Source organism: Pristis pectinata, chromosome X (genome assembly GCF_009764475.1).
Source record: "Pristis pectinata isolate sPriPec2 chromosome X, sPriPec2.1.pri, whole genome shotgun sequence".
Lineage (NCBI taxonomy): Eukaryota > Metazoa > Chordata > Chondrichthyes > Rhinopristiformes > Pristidae > Pristis > Pristis pectinata.
The window spans coordinates 11,123,429-11,141,335 of NC_067450.1; the positions used below are offsets into that span (position 1 = coordinate 11,123,429).

The following is a 17,907-nucleotide window of genomic DNA, read 5'->3' on the forward strand; positions in this document are numbered from 1 at the left end:
ATGAAACTGAAGCCAAATTCACTATTAGACAAGTCTTTCTCTCTTATCAGTGTGGACTGCTTACTTTCAGGTTGTTGAATGGTAATGTGGCACTGAGCAGCTGAAGGAAGAGGAAGTAATTCTGATATCTATTTTAAAAATCCTTCTGTTATGTTGCTCTAGATGTAAAGGATATCTTGGATCTCTTGGACCTTAATTCTTGTCCCCCTACTATCCACAAATCCAAAGGACTTGATGCCAGTTTGACCACTTGCAAAGGTGTCTTATTCTTTTCAGGTTCAGAATAACACATCTACTTTTGTATGCTCTAATCTTGTGATCATGGACATACATGGAGTTATGGTGTGGAATACTGAATATTCCTTCAACCTACTTGTTCTATACATGATCCAGTGTCCTGACAGTTGGTGCTCAAAAATCAACATATTTATGGGTTTAAATCTGATTCAACTTCTTTCAAGTTGTGCCTGTTAAATCATATCAATTTTCAACTCACAGCTAAGGCTTTCATTATTTCTTGCTCTCTTCACTTAGATTTCTCTGTACTTCCTAACCTTTGCAGGGGAACAGTTTCACAAGTTCTTGCAGCTTAAGAACCACTGAGATATGAGCCTATACACCAAGTTATTCTGCTATGCCACACAAAAATCACTAAACATTTTGATATCTGGCAGGATTTTCTCATCCACAGCAATGGAGCACTGAATTTAAATGCAGCCAGATGAACTATATCTTACATGGCTGAAGAAGTCAAAGACTACTTGCTAACAGCAAGAGAGCACATCTAAAAATTAGGCAAGTTTCACTACGAGATAATCTGGCACTCTCAGGACTCTAATGGTGCTGGACCGATATATTTTCTGGACTGTTGGATATTACTCCTATTAATACCCCAATTCACATCAATTCACTTTTTTGAAAGATGTTACAGAGTATGATGAATATTATATTGCAAAGTTTCCTGTATAATTATATAGTATAAAGTTTCCAGCAAACCTGGTGAATTTAAAGGGTATGCGGGAATAGGGCTGCAATGAACCGGATGCCAAACCATCAAGATTTCTGAACAATCAAATAGCAGACTTGACTATCTGTTCAGAGGAAGTACAGAAAATGCAACAGCAAGCGCCTTCAGTGATTGTGTAAAATATTAATACCTATAGACATTATTCAGGTTATTTTGAAAATGCATTTCAAAACAACTTTCTTGAAACAATTTAGTTGATTCATGAAGACTCCAATCAAATCAGCTACCTTTTTCAAACAAAGCAAACCCAAATTTCCTCACCCTCTTCTCAAAACTTAAAGAATCATTTGTTGTTTGCCTTTTATAACAGTCAAACAATATCCTGGTTATTATTAGCCGACTACAGCAGCAAAGTTTTTGATACAATATTTCGTGAACATTATACCCTATTGCAATCTACAAAGATATTACGAAGGATCCTAGAAATTAAAATAAAATGCTAAAATAAAATGTACTGGGATCAGGCAGCATCTGTGGAGAGAGAAAAACAAGTAACTGTTCCTCTCTGCACAGATACTACCCAACCAAATGTTTCCTCCATTGTTTTTAGTTCCTATGTGTGCTATCATCCTCAGGAGTTCCAAGCATTTGCTTTTTATTTTACATAAACTAGCCAAGTACTGTACAAATTTACAAGAACCAATAATGGATGGCACCTGGTGCACTATTTAGCAAATGTAAAGTCTGAAGCATACCCTGTGCCCAATACATCAAGTCCATACCAGTGTTGCTGCCCAGTGTGAAGTGAACTGGGAATCTGCACACAAATTGTTCACAAGGACCAATGGACTAAATACTAACTTTTGTTGGCAGATAATGTATAGTATGGGGAAAATGCAAGACTATTCACCTTGAAAGGAAGAATGAAACAGAAAATTACTTAAATTGAGTAAGACCATAAAAAGTTGTAGTAAAAGGGATCTGAGAATTCTTAGTGCACGAAACAAGTCAGCATGTAGATACAGCAAGTAATTAGGAAGGCAGATTGAATGTTGGCCTTTATTGTGAGTATGGAGTATAGAAGTAGGGATGTTTTGATGCAACGTTACAGGGAGCTGGTGAAACCTTATCTGGAGTATGGTGTACAGTTCTGCTCTCCATAGTTAAGGGCGGACATACTGGAATGGAAGCATTGGAGGCCGTGCAGAGAAGATTCACTGGGTTGATTCTTGAAGAAAGATTGAGCTGGCTGGACCTATACTCATGGAGAATGAGGCGATTTCATTGAACTATACAAGACTCCGAGGATGACTGACAGGTTGGATGCTGAAAGACTATTTTCCCAGTAACAGTATCACAAACTAGGAGGCATTCAGAATAAAGGGGTTGAACACTTAAGATGGAAATAAGGAGGAATCTCTTCTCAGAGTAATGAATCTCTAGAATTCTCTACCCTGGAGATCTGTGGAAAGAATCACAGACTACAATACAGTCAGGAAATATGAGGAGAGTGCAAGAAAGTGGTGTTGGAGGCCAAGACAGGATCAGCCACGATCTTATGAATGGAATAGGCTGGAGGCCTGATTGGCCTACTACTCCTCTCATCATGAGGTTGAATAGACAGATTCAACAGAAGAGCAAGCAGTAACACAAGTATAACAGATTAATTTTTATGTATTATGAGTTTGAGGATTCTACCATTTGTATTATTTTCTATCCAGGCAATAGTGTCCTGATTCAAATATTAAAAAGCACAAGTAGTAAACTTATAACAGCATTATAAAACAGAGGTCACCTAGACTTGTTTTAAAAACACAAAATAGAAGTAAACATCCCTACAAGACAAACTGCTTCATGCAATGCATTTACTGAAGACAAACATTGCATTCCAGCCCTATTTAGCATTTCTGCTGCTTGTTGGCTGGTCACTACCATCAACATTTCTTGTACCAGGATCAGTGCTGCAGCTTTCTTAATAAAGCAGACTACTACAACTTGTATCGCAGAAACATTGTTAATGAGTTTACATTACAAAAAACAGAACAAGATCACAAGACAAGGGAGCAGAAGCAGGCCATTCGGCCCATCGAGTCTGCTCCAAGGAAAAGGGAAAAAAGAAATGAGAAATGAGAAATGGGGAATGGGAAAAAAAACTATTCTAATCCCAATTTCTGGCTTTATCCCCATATCCCTTGATATCCTGACTATTTAGATATCTATCTATCTCCTCCTTGAACGCCCCCACTGATCTGGCCTCCACTGCTGTACGTGGCAAGGAGTTCCACAAATTCACCACCCTCTGGCTAAAGAAATTTCTCCTCATCTCTGTTTTGAAACTGTACCCTCTAATTCTAAGATACATGGTAGGTACATGGTGTTGGGGAAAAAAAAATGTAGCTGGCACTAAACAGAATTCATACACAGCTCCAGTGCACTCGTCACTTTGCCTTTGCAGGGGAACACATTCCATGTTATGTGTTTTAAATGAACACCCTACACTTAGTTAACTGACTTGCCAAATTTCTTCTACAGCAAGTTGTAGCCAACAAGAATCACTCATCTAATTTTAAATAGGCTTAATAATTTATCGATTCAATGGACTGTACTGCAAATATTTTCCAAATGGCTGTTTTTATGAGAGCTTCACAGAAATCTGATTAAATCTGACTACGTTCCTTGGAAAACAGTTGTGCACTTATAAGAAAGAATGCTGTAATTTTAATTAGTTTTCCTTTATCTGCAAGGTTATATTTTATAGTCTTAGCATTACATTGCAAGCAGAAGTACTCCAAAGTGAAAGGGCCTCTGGAACAACTGACCCGCTTCTAGAGCTTATTGGCCAATGATCGGATAGTGATGTTTCCTGTTCATTTTGCAAGTTTAAAACTGAAATTTGGTTATTTTTCTTGTCCAATCCCAATGTAAATTAATTTCTAACTGGGAACTGAAAAATAGAAATGGGGCCTAGTCTCCAGTGCTATTCTGCTTTTCCAGTTTAAAACCCAGAATCTGTCACTTAGCTCAAAGTAAAATATCTACTCCTTTATTCCTTTCATCTTTTTTTTACTGCTTCTGTAATGCAAAACACCAATTATCCCCATTAAAATGAACTATTTAAGTTGTTGCCGCAACAGAATATGTACCCCCCTCAATGAAATGAAAAATTATATCCAAGGTGCAGTGCTGAAAACAGTGCATTTCAAAACAAAATGTCTCAGAGTTTTCTCAGTGTACAATATTCTTGCAAACAAAATTCTTGAACAAACTATTCAGATTATAAAACAATGGGCCATTCCCCAATTATACAATGTACTCAACTAAACACCAAGTTGAAACACTACTGTTAATGATTAAGCAGACAGTATGCCTAAACTGTGCTTCATGAAGCTTTCATCTTTTTTCTTGTTCACTGGATGGAATTGTTCACAACTGGATGTGGAAAGACTGCATAGTTTTGATCTAATTTTTTGTTTGTGGGACTGCTTAGCTTTCGCCAATAACATGCCCCTTCCACTGTTTAGAATGCACATAATCATGGGTTAATTTGCCATATTGTTGCCATTTTAAGTTGCATATCTTACAACTGATATGCTCTTCAATTCTTCTCATTGAACCCATGCTGGTTTCCTGTCTTAATGCTGAACTTGAGAAGTGGGGGGGGGGGGAGAGAGAGAAGAACCGTAACTTGCCAAGTAATCAAAACAACACAAGTGGGAATCATGTAGGTTTACCATCAGATGGAATCAGTACCCAGCAGTGACTTTAGTTGCTGGATGTCAGTAATTTTAAACCCTAGGACATCACTTCAGTTGTTCCTTGACACAGTGCCCTCAACCCAACCACTTCTGGCAACCTCATCAATCATCTTACCTCCATCAATAGGTCAGAAGTGGACATGCTTGTTCATGTTTGTAGTGTTCAGCTCTACTTGCATTTACTTAGATAATGAAGCTGCTCATACTTGGATGCACCAGAACGAAATTCAGACAGGGGCTGATTCGTGTCCCACAATTCCTAGGCAATGATCATCTCTGAGAGAGTCCAACAACTTTCCTTTAACATTCAACAATCTTTTCATTGCCAATTTCGTTCTGCCTTGCACCCCTCCAAGCAAGAGCCTATGGACACTAATGACTAAAACATTAATGCAGCCTGCATATGTACTGGCTGCGAGAGCTGATCCGAGCTTGGGTTTTCTATGGAGAGTTACTCAAACTGACTCCCCAAAGTTTTTTTATTATCTACATGACAAATGCCAGGAATAATGCTTTCTATCTGCACAACAATTAAGCTATAAAAGACAAATTGGCCCTCTTGGCTGGCACTCCAGTCACCTTCCTAAATATTAATTCTCCCCCACCACCAGCATTTCTTGACTGGTTCTTGAAGAGTAACTAGTTGTGAAGTATCAACAAGGCATTGAACTCGTACAGCTCCCATAAGGCATTTCACCCAGGAGAATTTTTATTTCAAGTGGGAGGGGAAAGGAGAAAAGCTTGCACAATAAATGCAGGCAAAAGATAGAAATAAGCACATTTGTGCTTGGTTACTTTTTTTGGCCTGAATTTATAACTATAAAGCACAAAACAAGATTCCTATATTCATTACATTTTTTGAAAAAAACCACTGTAAGACTCCGATGATCTAGCACAAGAACAACTTGTGTCGGGACTTACACATTTTCCAGATTATTGGATGTTATTTGTTAATATCCCAACACACATTTGGTTCACTTTTTTTGATATTCAGCAGAATTAATGAATTTTCCAGCGAGCTAGGTGAGCAGAAAGAGTGCAAGAGTGTTGCAAAACAATTAATTTCTCAGATCATGACTATTAAGACAGCAGGAAAAGCTGCTACTAGGAAAAAAGCCTGAAACCTTCAGTGTCAACAGGTCTACATATCAACATCCATAATGCAAAAATTGCTCTGAACAACCAAGGGCTTACTTTCAATGCTATACATGTTACAGTTTTGTACAAAACTTTGAAAATTCTAGCGATGAACTCTGTTGTGTTTGAGATTAGTGCTGGAAGGGGAGGACAACAATATTTGCCTTTTTGAATATTTATCTGATAAAGTAAATGAACTATAAATTATTGCTTTAAGATCATAGAACAGTACAGGCCCTTTGGCCCACAATATTGTGCCAACACTTAAACCTCACCCAAGACTATTTAACCCCTTCCTCCTACCTATTCCTCCCTCTATTTTAAATTCCTCCTTCTGCTTATCTAGCAATCTCTTGAATTTGACCAATGTACTTGCCTCCACCACCGCCCCAGGCAGCGCATTCCATGCCCCAACCACTCTCTGGGTAAAAAAACCTTCCTCTAATATCTCCCTTGAACTTCCCACCCATTACTTTAAAGCTATGCCCTTTTGTATTGAGCAATGGTGCCCTGGGAAAGAGGTGCTGGCTGTTCACTCTTTTCCTCTTAATATTTTGTACACAGTATTAGATTTCATGCACACCAACAATAATGGTTATTGTAAAACATGGTACCAAGGTATGGTAGCATAATAGTTAAACAAGTGGACTAGTGTACAGAAGATTTGCCTGTTGATCTTGATAGCAAGCTGGGGAATCCAAATACAAGTAATTAATAAATCTGGAAAATCAGCTAGCATTGGTAATGTTACAACAACATCTTTAGGGAAATCTATCATCCTTACTCAATCTGACCTATTTATGGCCTCAGACTACAATGTAGTTCACTCTCAAAAGCCCTTTTAAATGGCTCAACAAGCCAACTCAATTCAGGCGTAATCTGGAATGTGCAATGAACAAAAATATCAACATCAAATCATCAACAAGCACAACCACAGAACTAGAATTTTGAGATATTACTTCTGACCAGCTGACTGAATGACCCAGTTCAACATGTCGCTTTATTTTATAATTTATTCTTTTTTTTAAAGGAGCTGGGTGTCACCAACAGGTCCAACATTTGTTGCCCACACCCAATTCCCCTTGGCAAGGTGGCAGTGAACCATCTTCTTAAACCACTGCTGTTCTTCTTCTGAAGGTACTCCCAGTGTTGCTGGGGACAGAGTTCCAGGATTTTGAGCCAGCTACGTTGAAAGACCAGCAATACATTTCCAAGTCAGGATAAGGTGCAAACTGGAGGGAAACTTGCAGGCGGTGGTGTTTCCATGAACCTGTTGCCTTTGCTCTAAGTGATAGAGGAGAGCTTGGGAAGTGCTATGGGGGGGGGGGGGGGGGGGGGGGGGAGTTGGCTGGGCCAGTAACGACAACTACTGTGCACCCAAGGTGTAGGGAATGAAGTTCCAGGGTGGTTGCTGGGCTGCCATTCAAGCAGGCTGCTTTATTCTAGATGGTGTTGATCTTTGAGTCTTTTTAGAGCTGCACCCATCCAAACAAGTGGAGAGAGTATTCCATCATGCTCCTATATGGAAAACTGATTAACAAGAAGGAATTACCTGCACCAAGTATCATTTCTAATATACAAAAACAAGTCAATGCTAAATGAAATATGCTTACTGAACTAAAAAGGCTAACTTAATGATTAGGTACTTGCAGGGAAAATTAGCTGCAGAGCTCTGGGTATGAGAAATGGAACCAACTGGATGGGTCTACATAGAACCAGCAGACTCTGTGGGTTGAATCACTCCTTCTGTGCTGTAATGATTTAGGAGACTATGCATCTCACTCTTTTGCAACTGCCTGTCTGAATCTCATTGTTACTGTTCCATCTGCAAACTGCCATGCCTCATTTACTCTGGAGGTCCTCACATTAATCCCAGAGCCAACACCACCGAAACCAATGACTTTGTCACTGTGAAATGCGGTCTCTGAGATTGCATGGTCCAAATGACTGAGAACATCACTAAAGTGAAGCTTGTTGCAGCCAAGTCCAACACTGTCACCAACAACATTCTTTCAAATGCCTTCTAGAAATCCAAAAAGGTACTGCTTTACCAGTTTCCCTCATCTCCAGCCTGCTTGTTACATCCTCAAACTATTAACAGATTTGTCAAATGTTTTACCTTGAATAAAGGCATTACATTTATGGTTTTTTGATCTGCTGGAACCTTTCCAAATTTAGGAAATTTTGGACCTTTACTTCCAAGGTACACAACTAGATTTTCAATAATAACTTGTTTTGCTTTCATGGCTACCTTCCCAGTAGCCTTAAAATTATTCTTCACAAATCTTGCAATGGTCCATCTCTGATCAGTCATACCTCTCAGTTAGCACTTTCCCCAGATGCATGCCATTCCAATTGAAGATGGTAACTAATGGTCCTTGTATTGATGTACATGTTTCAATTTACTTGTGTTCCTCTTTATGCTAATTAGCAGTGTGGTCTTCATTCAGTTTTTATTTAACCTTTATTTCTTAGTTAATTCCTTAGCTCTAAGTCAGAGCTCAAAGGAGCCCCCAGTACATTATGTTCTGCAGTAGCTTCCCTCTCCCATGCACTCAACTCAAATTTCTGCTATTGATGCCAGGTCAACGGTCCTCTACACACAACTGTTTGAAGTCTAATCAAAGATGATCACACTATCCATTTTTTCCAATATAAAATCCATGTGTGCTTTTTTTGGTGGGAGTAGAGCATTGCAGAAGTGAAACTCTTGTGGCAGAATGATTAAAATTTGCAATTTTTAAATTGGAGTATTAATACTGGCTTCTCCATTTTCTATGGACAATATAACAAATTAGACTTGGTTCAGCAAAACAATGAAAATCATAGCAGTCTCTCACAAAACCACAGACAGTGCATTCCCTTAGAGCTGGAAAATTGATAATTAGGAGCATTAACTGGGGCCAGGGCAGCCAAAACCAGTGACACAACCTGGATAGAGGATGGTCAGACAGCAAGTGAGCATCACCAAGAGAACAGCTAGAGGTTCTGGAACAATCCAAAGAAAAGGAAGCAGGATTCAAATAAGCCCATAAAAAGCAGCAGTGCATGGATTATTTATCAGCTTCTCAACTGCTGGTCACTGGGAACATTAGACTGAGCACAGGTACTACAAAATGAAACCAAAAGACTAAAGAGATTATGGTGGATTTCAGGAAGTCAAGGAAGATAGATCTTGGTCCAGTGTTCATTGGTGGTGAGGCTGTGGAGAGAGTCTCCAGTTTTAAATTCCTGGGGGCATACATCACCGAGGACTTTTCCTGGGCAATACACACCTCAGCTGTCATTAGGAAGGCACAGCAACGCCTCTATTTTTTTGAGGAAATTGAGGAGAGCCAGACTGTCTCAGAACATTCTGGTGAACTTCTACCGGTGTGCGGTGGAGAGCATCCTGACATACAGCATTACTGCTTGGTATGCCAGCTGCACTAGGAAGGAGTAGAAGGCTTTGCAGAGGGTCATCAAGATGGCCCAAAACATCATTGGGACTCAGTTACCAGCAATGGAGGACAGCTATCAGGCTCGATGTCAGAGCAGGGCTTTAATCATCATTCAAGAACCAGCTCACCACCTTTTTAAACTACTCCCCTCTGGTAGGCAATACAGGACAATACATGCACACACAAGACTGAAACACAGCTTTTTTCCCCAAAGCTGTTAAATTGTTGAACATGGGCTGACACCTCCTATACATACACATACTATGTCTTCCCCCCTTTACTGACTGGACTCATCATGGTGTTATTTAATATATTGATAATGCTGCTGATTATTATTATCATCATGGTTCATTTGCACACTGCCTTTTTATATTTTTTATACTTTATATTTGTGTAAGTATGTTTGTTTTATTTTATAGTTATAATTGCTCTTATCAATTTACTGTTTTGGTTTTTATTAGGCAAGGGAGTGCCATCGTAATCTCGTTGTGTTGTTGTTGCAACAGTACAATGACAAATAAAGAAATTCTTCTTCTTTTTTGAACCACAGAATAGACATAACATCCAGATTGCAAAAGAGTTATTCCAGATGCATTATTCCGAAGAAACAACTCTTGACATCTTACTATTCAATTTAATCACCATGATTAAACAAACAGGTCATCCCTGACAACCCTAAAGAATTTTGAATTTTATGCTTTAGACCAACAAACTCCTTCAGCAGCCAGGCAGGCTGAACTTAGCAAATGAAGCAGGTAGTAGTGTTGCACCATATACAAATCAAGCACACTTGTTTCAAGGATCAATTTTATGACAAAGGTGACTGAAGAAGTGTCTGTGCAATTAGCAATGTTTTATCAGGAGTACTAATCGTTAAACTGTTTAAGGCTAAACAAATTTGATTTATAGCCTAAGCCATGACTTCAGTATATTTTTCCCCACACCAAAATTGAGATTAAATGCTAACAAATATTTCAGTAATGGCAAGGTCCTTGGGTCCTGCTACAGGTAATAAGATAAAAGGTACAGTTTGTAAAAAACACAAGGCCGCTCACAAGAGTAATTGCTGATCTCCTTTGCTCCTGGGCATGGCACAATTGAAAGCTATGCATGCTAATAACTCAGTAATAACTCAATAAAATGCCACAAGATTTTGCTAGAGTAACACAAGAGCACCTTGCTATTAGCCATGTTTACAATAGAAAATGAAAAACAAATAAGTTTCAAAGAAACTGAGTAGAGAAATTTCTACTACCACTACTCCTTTAGAGGCACAGGAGTACAGTCCTATGAACATTATAACTGTCTTGTGCTGCATCCAGGTTGCCATTATTCATGGGCAAATTTTGCCAGGATCAAGTGAAGAACATGCATGCACTCTGAAATTAAAGAATAGTGATCAAGAGAAAAAGACACATCTACAGTGACTTAACATTTCACAATGCGCTGAAAGTGCTTTACAGACAATGAAGTATCTTTGAAGTGTAGTGTGTGAATGAGGGAAATACAACAGTCATTTTGCAAACAAACTCCCAAAACAGCAAAGGAATAACAATCAGGTAACCCATTTCAATGGTTAAATATTGGCCAAGACTTCAGGAATTATTTTTAATATATTCATTCATGAGATGTGGATAGCACTGGAAAAGTCAGTATTTATTTTCCCATTCATTTTCTGTTCTTGAACTGTGGCCAGCTGGGCCATTTCAGAGAGCAATTCAGAATCAAGCACATTGCTGTCTTACTGGAGTTATGCAAGTCGGACTGAATGAGTATGATGGGTTTCATAGTCATTACTAATACTTGTATTTTGCAGGGGAAAAAAAAGCATAGTTTACTGAATTTAGCTACCATGGATTTGAAATTTCTTTGGATCATCAGTCTAGGTTGTTAGTCCACTACCATGACCACCAATGAAAATAAAACTGTAGATGCTGAAAATCTAAATTAAAAATAGAAAATGCTAGAAACACCCAGCACAATCAGGCAGCATTTGTGGAAAGAGAAACAGTTAACATTTCAAGTCAGGAGTCTTCAGAACTGGAAAAGAGAAAACACGTTAGTTTAAGTAGCAGAAAAGGTGGGGGAAAGACATATAGAACAAAGGGAACATAGCTGAGATCAGATGAAGCCTCCTTTTCCATGTAACGTGTTGCTAATAGTAAAGCTGTGGGACACATCCAACAGGCAAGACTATACAAAAGAAGCTGAGCCAAAATGATGACAGGTAGAAATGGCCAGTTCTAATGCAAAGAAAGAGCGAGTTACCTAAAGTTGGGGACCAGAAAGCTCCAAGATGCTCAGATGGAAGATGAGATGCCATCCCTCAAACTTGCATTGGGACTCACTAACAGTTTAGACATCTAATACAGAAAAAGTCACAGTGGTACTGAGATGGTGAATCAAAGTAGCAGCGAGAGGAAGGTCCAGTTCAATCCCGCGAACTGAATGCAGGCTTTCAGCAAAGTGATCACCAATCTACATTGTTTCTCCAATGAAGAGGAGGCCACATTGTGAACACTGCTCTTCAAAATACTGTATGGAATCTTGTATGCACATTCAGAACAGATAGAGCCTCACTCTATTGGTACCTAGGACACTGGCTGTTTTTCCAGAGTTCAGGAATGCAGATCAAACATTGGGGCCCTTATACTGTCTCACCAGCAGTATAAGGGCTCCATACTGGTCCACATGAAGGGACTCAACCCAAAACGTCGACGGTCTACGTCCTTCCACAGATGCTGCCTGACTCGCTGCGTTCCTTCTAACACAATAACTTGGGAGCAGTCAACCCACATTCCTGTTTACAAATACCACCCACAATTAATTTAACAACAGATCACCCAAGGTTATAATGCAATATTGACACAGCAATACCATACAATTTGTAATTAAAGAACATTCCCCATCTCAGCAGAAATTTCATACAGACCTAACAATGTTTAAAGCATATTCCTTTACTTCACAGACTAATTTAATTGCAAATCATCTGCAGCCAAGTGCTATCATACAAATTCATATTGTTTTTCATGCAAACATCCAAAGCACCAATAGGCTACTTGGCCCCCAAGGTCTACTCTACCATTTAACAAGATCACTGCTGATCCGATTGTAACCTCAATTTCACATTCCCATCTGCTTCTCCATCCCAAAGGCATGCCAAAGCCACAATCAGAATACGAAGTTGCCGCTTCAATAATAAATAGAAGAGGCATAACTGTCAATCAGGAAGGTATATTTTGTTGGAAGTGCATCACCAACTTTTTCTGGAAAAGGAATGGTGAATTCTGGATTAAAAAATGATTTTACAAACTTCAAATTAAAAAACAAAAAATAATTCTCACTTCAATTTACAGCACATGCATAAGATCAAACATTTATAGTAGGATAATTGTCTTGAGCCATCTATCTTCCGCCCGCCCATATTAACCAGTTGCCAATACAAGCCTTGATATGTAGCTATGAAAGTAATAGCATTTAGCCAAAAGACAGTTGGTACTTCAAGAAATGCAACTGCACATACCAAGAAATAATATACAAAACCATTATTATACAGTTACTGAGCAAGTTAAATTCTGCTTTTTATTTTGTATTTGATTATAAGCTTCTGCTGGCTTTTCAGGGATTGTATTCACGATTCCATCCATTTTTCTGTGAAAGCCGCAGTCAACAACCATGATAATTTACTTCTGTTCTCACAGGAACAAAATACCGTGATGTCAAGGACTAGGTGAGGGGTTTTCCAGCACTGGAGACGGGCAGCATTAGGGCATTTTTAGTAAGGGGCAAAATCAAAAGACTAACTATCCCTGGCCTCTTTTGAACAAATTCCCATCCTGCTCCATTTCCCAGGCTCTCTGCATGACCTGTTTGAAGCCTCTTTTGTGCCCTTGGGTACTTCTGTCCATTTCCCACACTTCCTCTAAATCCTCATTCACAGCAAGTTTCTTAACAAATACAGGAGTAAACTGCTTTCTTAAAAATCCACGGATGGGAAATTATGCCTGTCACATGCATTTTTACGAAGTGCACTCTGTGTATGCCAAGAGTGGAATTTTGCCACAAACCTACATTTAGGTATGGTTTTGCAATTATTACATGTAGATTTACAATGTTACATTTTGTCAGTGTTAATATAGGCAGAGAGGGAAGTTAGTACGAGAATGGTCTTCAACTATCAAGAAGTGTTTGATCTTATAGAGGCATACAGTAAATTGTATTGTAGTGGAAATTACTTTTTGGTTTTTAATTGAAAGTTTATTGGAAAGTATTTTGATGCATGGAAAATTGGGGTGATACACTTTCAACATAATAACTGTCAGCCAGGAAGATGTATTATGCCCTCTTTCTGCAACAAATTGTCCTCCACTCATTATTTGTTGACAGGAAATAAGGATCACACGTTTTAAAAAAAAAATTTTCTTACACAATCTTGAGTGTCATTTGGAGTGATATGGTGGGGTGGGGGGGAAAGAGGCGGCTGGAGGAGGAAAAAGTTAATGTTTACTTAACACTTGAAAATTATAGTCACCCTTCTATTAGTGAAATGAAGAACTTGCAAGTTACTTTGTTTACCATGGCTGTTACTGATTGAATAAAATATCCAGTTGTAGTACACTTGGGATCCATAAATAGAATTCTCCTCTTCCTCCCACCCTCCCAAACCCTGGCTGCTCCCTCAAGACACAATGGTAGGAAATAAATCATCTCAGTTAAATAACACAAGCAGTTGCAAGTAGTGAAATGGATTTCCCCATTAGTCTGGTTTTCTCAAAATTTCATTATCAGATGATCTGGAATCTCAACTCCTGCTTTGAAAGTCAAACCTTGTATCTTGATAACGAGGAACTGGTTTGGGGCAGGACTTGTGGTATTCACTCTCTAACTCACAATATCTCAACACACCAATCATGCATTGGGTGGCTACAACTAATAAAGATGAAGCAGATCATATACTAGATCATCTGTTTGTCAGCTGTATTACTGACAATGAAACTTCAGTTATATACTGTGTTCCCCTTTGTGTTACCTCTAGCTGTGCAACTTCAGACAAAGTCATTTGTTGTCCAGTCTGCCAAATGAACATTTTCTTAATTTTTATCCATTCTCCATCATTACTATTCAAAATATCATTTACTTCCAAATCACATTGAAAATGAATCAACTTACTTGAGAAAAAAGGCAATTATATACATTATAATTTATATCAAAGTACCAAACAGGAAAGTAGTCTATTGCCAATTTTTCTTTTAATGTCCACCAATTTTTAATACCCATACAGTGAATGATGGCAAGGATAGTGAACTTTACATTGTGTTTGGTTGGGTCCCACAACTAGTAGCCACCCCAGAGGAAAGATGTCTTTGGGAAATTTTTCAAAACCAGCAAAGGATAACTAAACAAAAAGGTGTGGGGGGGTGGGGGGAGAGAGAGCATGAGAACAAACTAACAAATAATATAAAAACAAACCAGAAAAGATTCTACAGGTGTACAAAGAGCAGCTAAAGAATGTGACAGGGAAATTAACAATAGAGAAATGGCAGAGATTCTAAATAATTATTTTGGACCAGTCTTCATTGTAGAAACATGCCAATAGAAATAGATACAGGAAGGGAGAAACTTTAATAGGGCTAAAGGCTGACAAGTCCCCTAGCCTACATCCTAGGGTCTTAAAGGAAGTAGCTGAAAACACTTGAAGCTGAAGAGACTCTACTAAAATTTTTCTGACCCTGGCAAGGTTGAGAATTGGAAAACCACAAATGTAACACCAATATGCAAGACAGGAGGGAGAAAATAGAAAACTACCGGCCAGTTAACCTAATTTCTATCATTACGAAAACGCTGGGCTGGAATCCATTCTGAGTTAATGCTGGACATTTAGAAAATCATAAGACAATCAAGGAGAGTCAACATGGTTTTATGAAAGGGAAATCATGCTTGACAAATGTGCCAGAGCTCTTTGGGGATGTAACAAACAGGATGGATAGAGGAAACGGTAAATATAGTATATTTGGATTTCCAGAAAGCATTTGATAAGGTGCCAAATAAATGGGTACTGCACAAGATAGGAGCGCATAGGGTTGGGGATAATATACTGGCAAAGACAAGGGACTGCCTAACTAATGGAAAACAGTCAGAATAAATTGGTCATTTTTGGACTGGCAATTAATAACTAGCAAGGTACAACAGAAATCAGTCTGGGGCCGCAACTATTTGACAAGCCATTTTAATGACTTGAAGGAACCAAGTGTACTATGCCAAATTCACTGATGATACAAAAATAGGTGGATTTGCAAGCTGTGAGGATACAAAGTGCCTGCAACAGGATATAGATGGATAAGGTGGCTGAGCAAGAAACTGGCAGATGGAGTATAATTCTCTTTGGAAGAATGAAAAAAACTAATTATTTAAATGGAGTAAACCTACAAAATGTCATATGAAAGGGATCTGGGTTCTTTTTTTTTGCATGGAACACAAGTTAACATGTAGGTACAGGAAGTAATTAGGAAGGCTGGCCTTTATTACAAGAGAATGGAGAATAAAAGTAGGAGGTTTTGATGCAACTTTGACAGCACACTGGTGAGAATGCACCTGGAGTACTGTTTTGCTCTCCATAGTTAAGAAAAGATGTACTTGCATTGGAGGCAAGATTCATTTCAGTTGATTCCTGGGAATGAATGGGTCGACATATGAAAAACAGCTGAAGATTGGGCCTGTACTCATTGGAGTATAGAAGAATGAGAAATAATATTATCAAAACGTAAAAGATTCTGAAGGGGATTGACAAAGGTTTCCCTGAATAAAGGCATCTAGAAATAGGGAGCATGGCCTCAGAATAAAGGGTTGCATATTTCAAACAGATAAAGGAATTTCTTCTCTCAGAGGGTCATGGATCTTGAACATTATCGATCCAAGGGCATCATGGAGGCAAACTCACTAGTCAGAGTGGAGATTAACAGTCATTTAAACAAGGGACTCCAGGATCATAGGGTAAGTGAGAGAATGTGTTGAGGCCAAAACTGAATCAGTCACGACCTTCCTGAATGGCAGAACAGCCTAGAGCAGCCAATCGGCCTACTCCTGCATCTTCTGTTATGAAGCTACGTTAATATAGTGAAAATGGTATTTGCCTCCCTACCAAAGATATGCAAACTTATACTGGTACAGGGCCCCCAATACCTCCCTCGTGACAATTTTCAGTGTGCAAACTTGCATAACGAGCTTTAGAACGTGTTATCAACTGGGAAGGTAAACACAATCAGATACAACTCCAAGACATGACATTTTTTCCACTCAAGCGAAGGTTGTTGACATGGTCAGGAGCAACACCATTCCTCCCTTGCCCAAAGGCTAATAAAACCAATTACACTACTTGGAGATCGTAAAACCTAGCCAAAAATCAGTTAATTCAGCCCGTAATAGAATCTAGAAGTTGCCTAGTTTGCTCAATTACCACACAAGTCAATTTACATTTAACAAACACCATTAATGCAGAAAATTATCATAAGTCACATTATAGAAGATATATTGGAGAGGAAGGACGTGGGAAGGGACAAAACAATCAACGCTTATTAAGGTACGACTGAAGTCAACATGCCTTAAAATGTCGGTGACATGCTTTGAAGTTCCAATGGGTTGACAGCTTGCTGCAATCATGACTTTTTCCATCAATAAATGACCACCGATGGGAAACAACACTTCACATTAACAGGGCAGATGCTGCACTTGTTACGTTAAATACGACTTCATAATTGTGTGTGGGTTTTTAAAAATACCTCATACTGTAGGCTCCTGCGCCCAACTCCTGGCCGATTCCAGACAAACTGGCGTCGAAATCTTGCACCAGGCCGGACTCGATAACCTCATCCGGCATCGGCATCTTCAGCGCCCAGGCCATCGCCGAGATCGATAAAGGCAAACGGTCCGTAATCCGAGTGATAAATGTGGTCACAGGCTTCCCTCAGCGCGCCCACCGACACCAAGGGGCCGCTTGAAGAAAACAAACTGCCGACAGCGCCTTACTGTAAATACAGCAGGGGAATTTTGACTATATAGAGATTTCGAAGAACCATCGAGCAGAGGTGGTGGGAGAGGAAACCGTCCTGTTCGGGCCGGGTCCCACTCTCAAATACCGACTCAGCCCCAACCGCTCCAGATCCTTTCCATCAAAGATGGCGCCGCTGAGACCTTATAGAGAGACTCTGCCACCTGATTGACGGACGGTCCCTATCAATCAACTCCTACCCCCCAATGGAGCCCGGGTGTCCTTGTTTTTGTGTGACGTCGCTTGAGAACCTACCTATCAGTACAGACCTAAAGGCTGGGCGTTCGACGTTATCGAGGTTACTGTGACGCTTCAGGAAGGGGGTTGTGTTTTGTTAATTCAATAATTTCGTTCAATGGGAGAGTACTCACACGCAGGTAAAAGCTGCCAAACCCCTGGCACTCTCTCTCTCCACTGTTTTGCACCAGTTTTCCCGCAGGGTGGGGTATACTTTCACCTTTGTTGGCATTCTTCCCACCACCCCCCCCCCCCAAGTTACTGTTCCTCATCTGTGAGTCCAGACCGTGCATGCAGGTGAGCTCAACAATAACTACCTGTACTCTC

General features: G+C 39.4%; 1 protein-coding gene across 1 annotated transcript in view; it reads right to left on the reverse strand.

Annotated features, from left to right (window-relative positions):
- tfcp2 (transcription factor CP2) overlaps positions 1 to 17,461 on the reverse strand; it is a 68,023-nt gene extending 50,562 nt beyond the window's left edge. The window contains exon 1 of the mRNA XM_052009579.1: positions 17,075 to 17,461. Coding sequence (XP_051865539.1) covers positions 17,075 to 17,196 — 122 coding nt within the window. The 5' untranslated portion in view covers positions 17,197 to 17,461. The remainder of the gene's footprint in view (positions 1 to 17,074) is intronic.
- Positions 17,462 to 17,907: the final 446 nt, after the last annotated feature.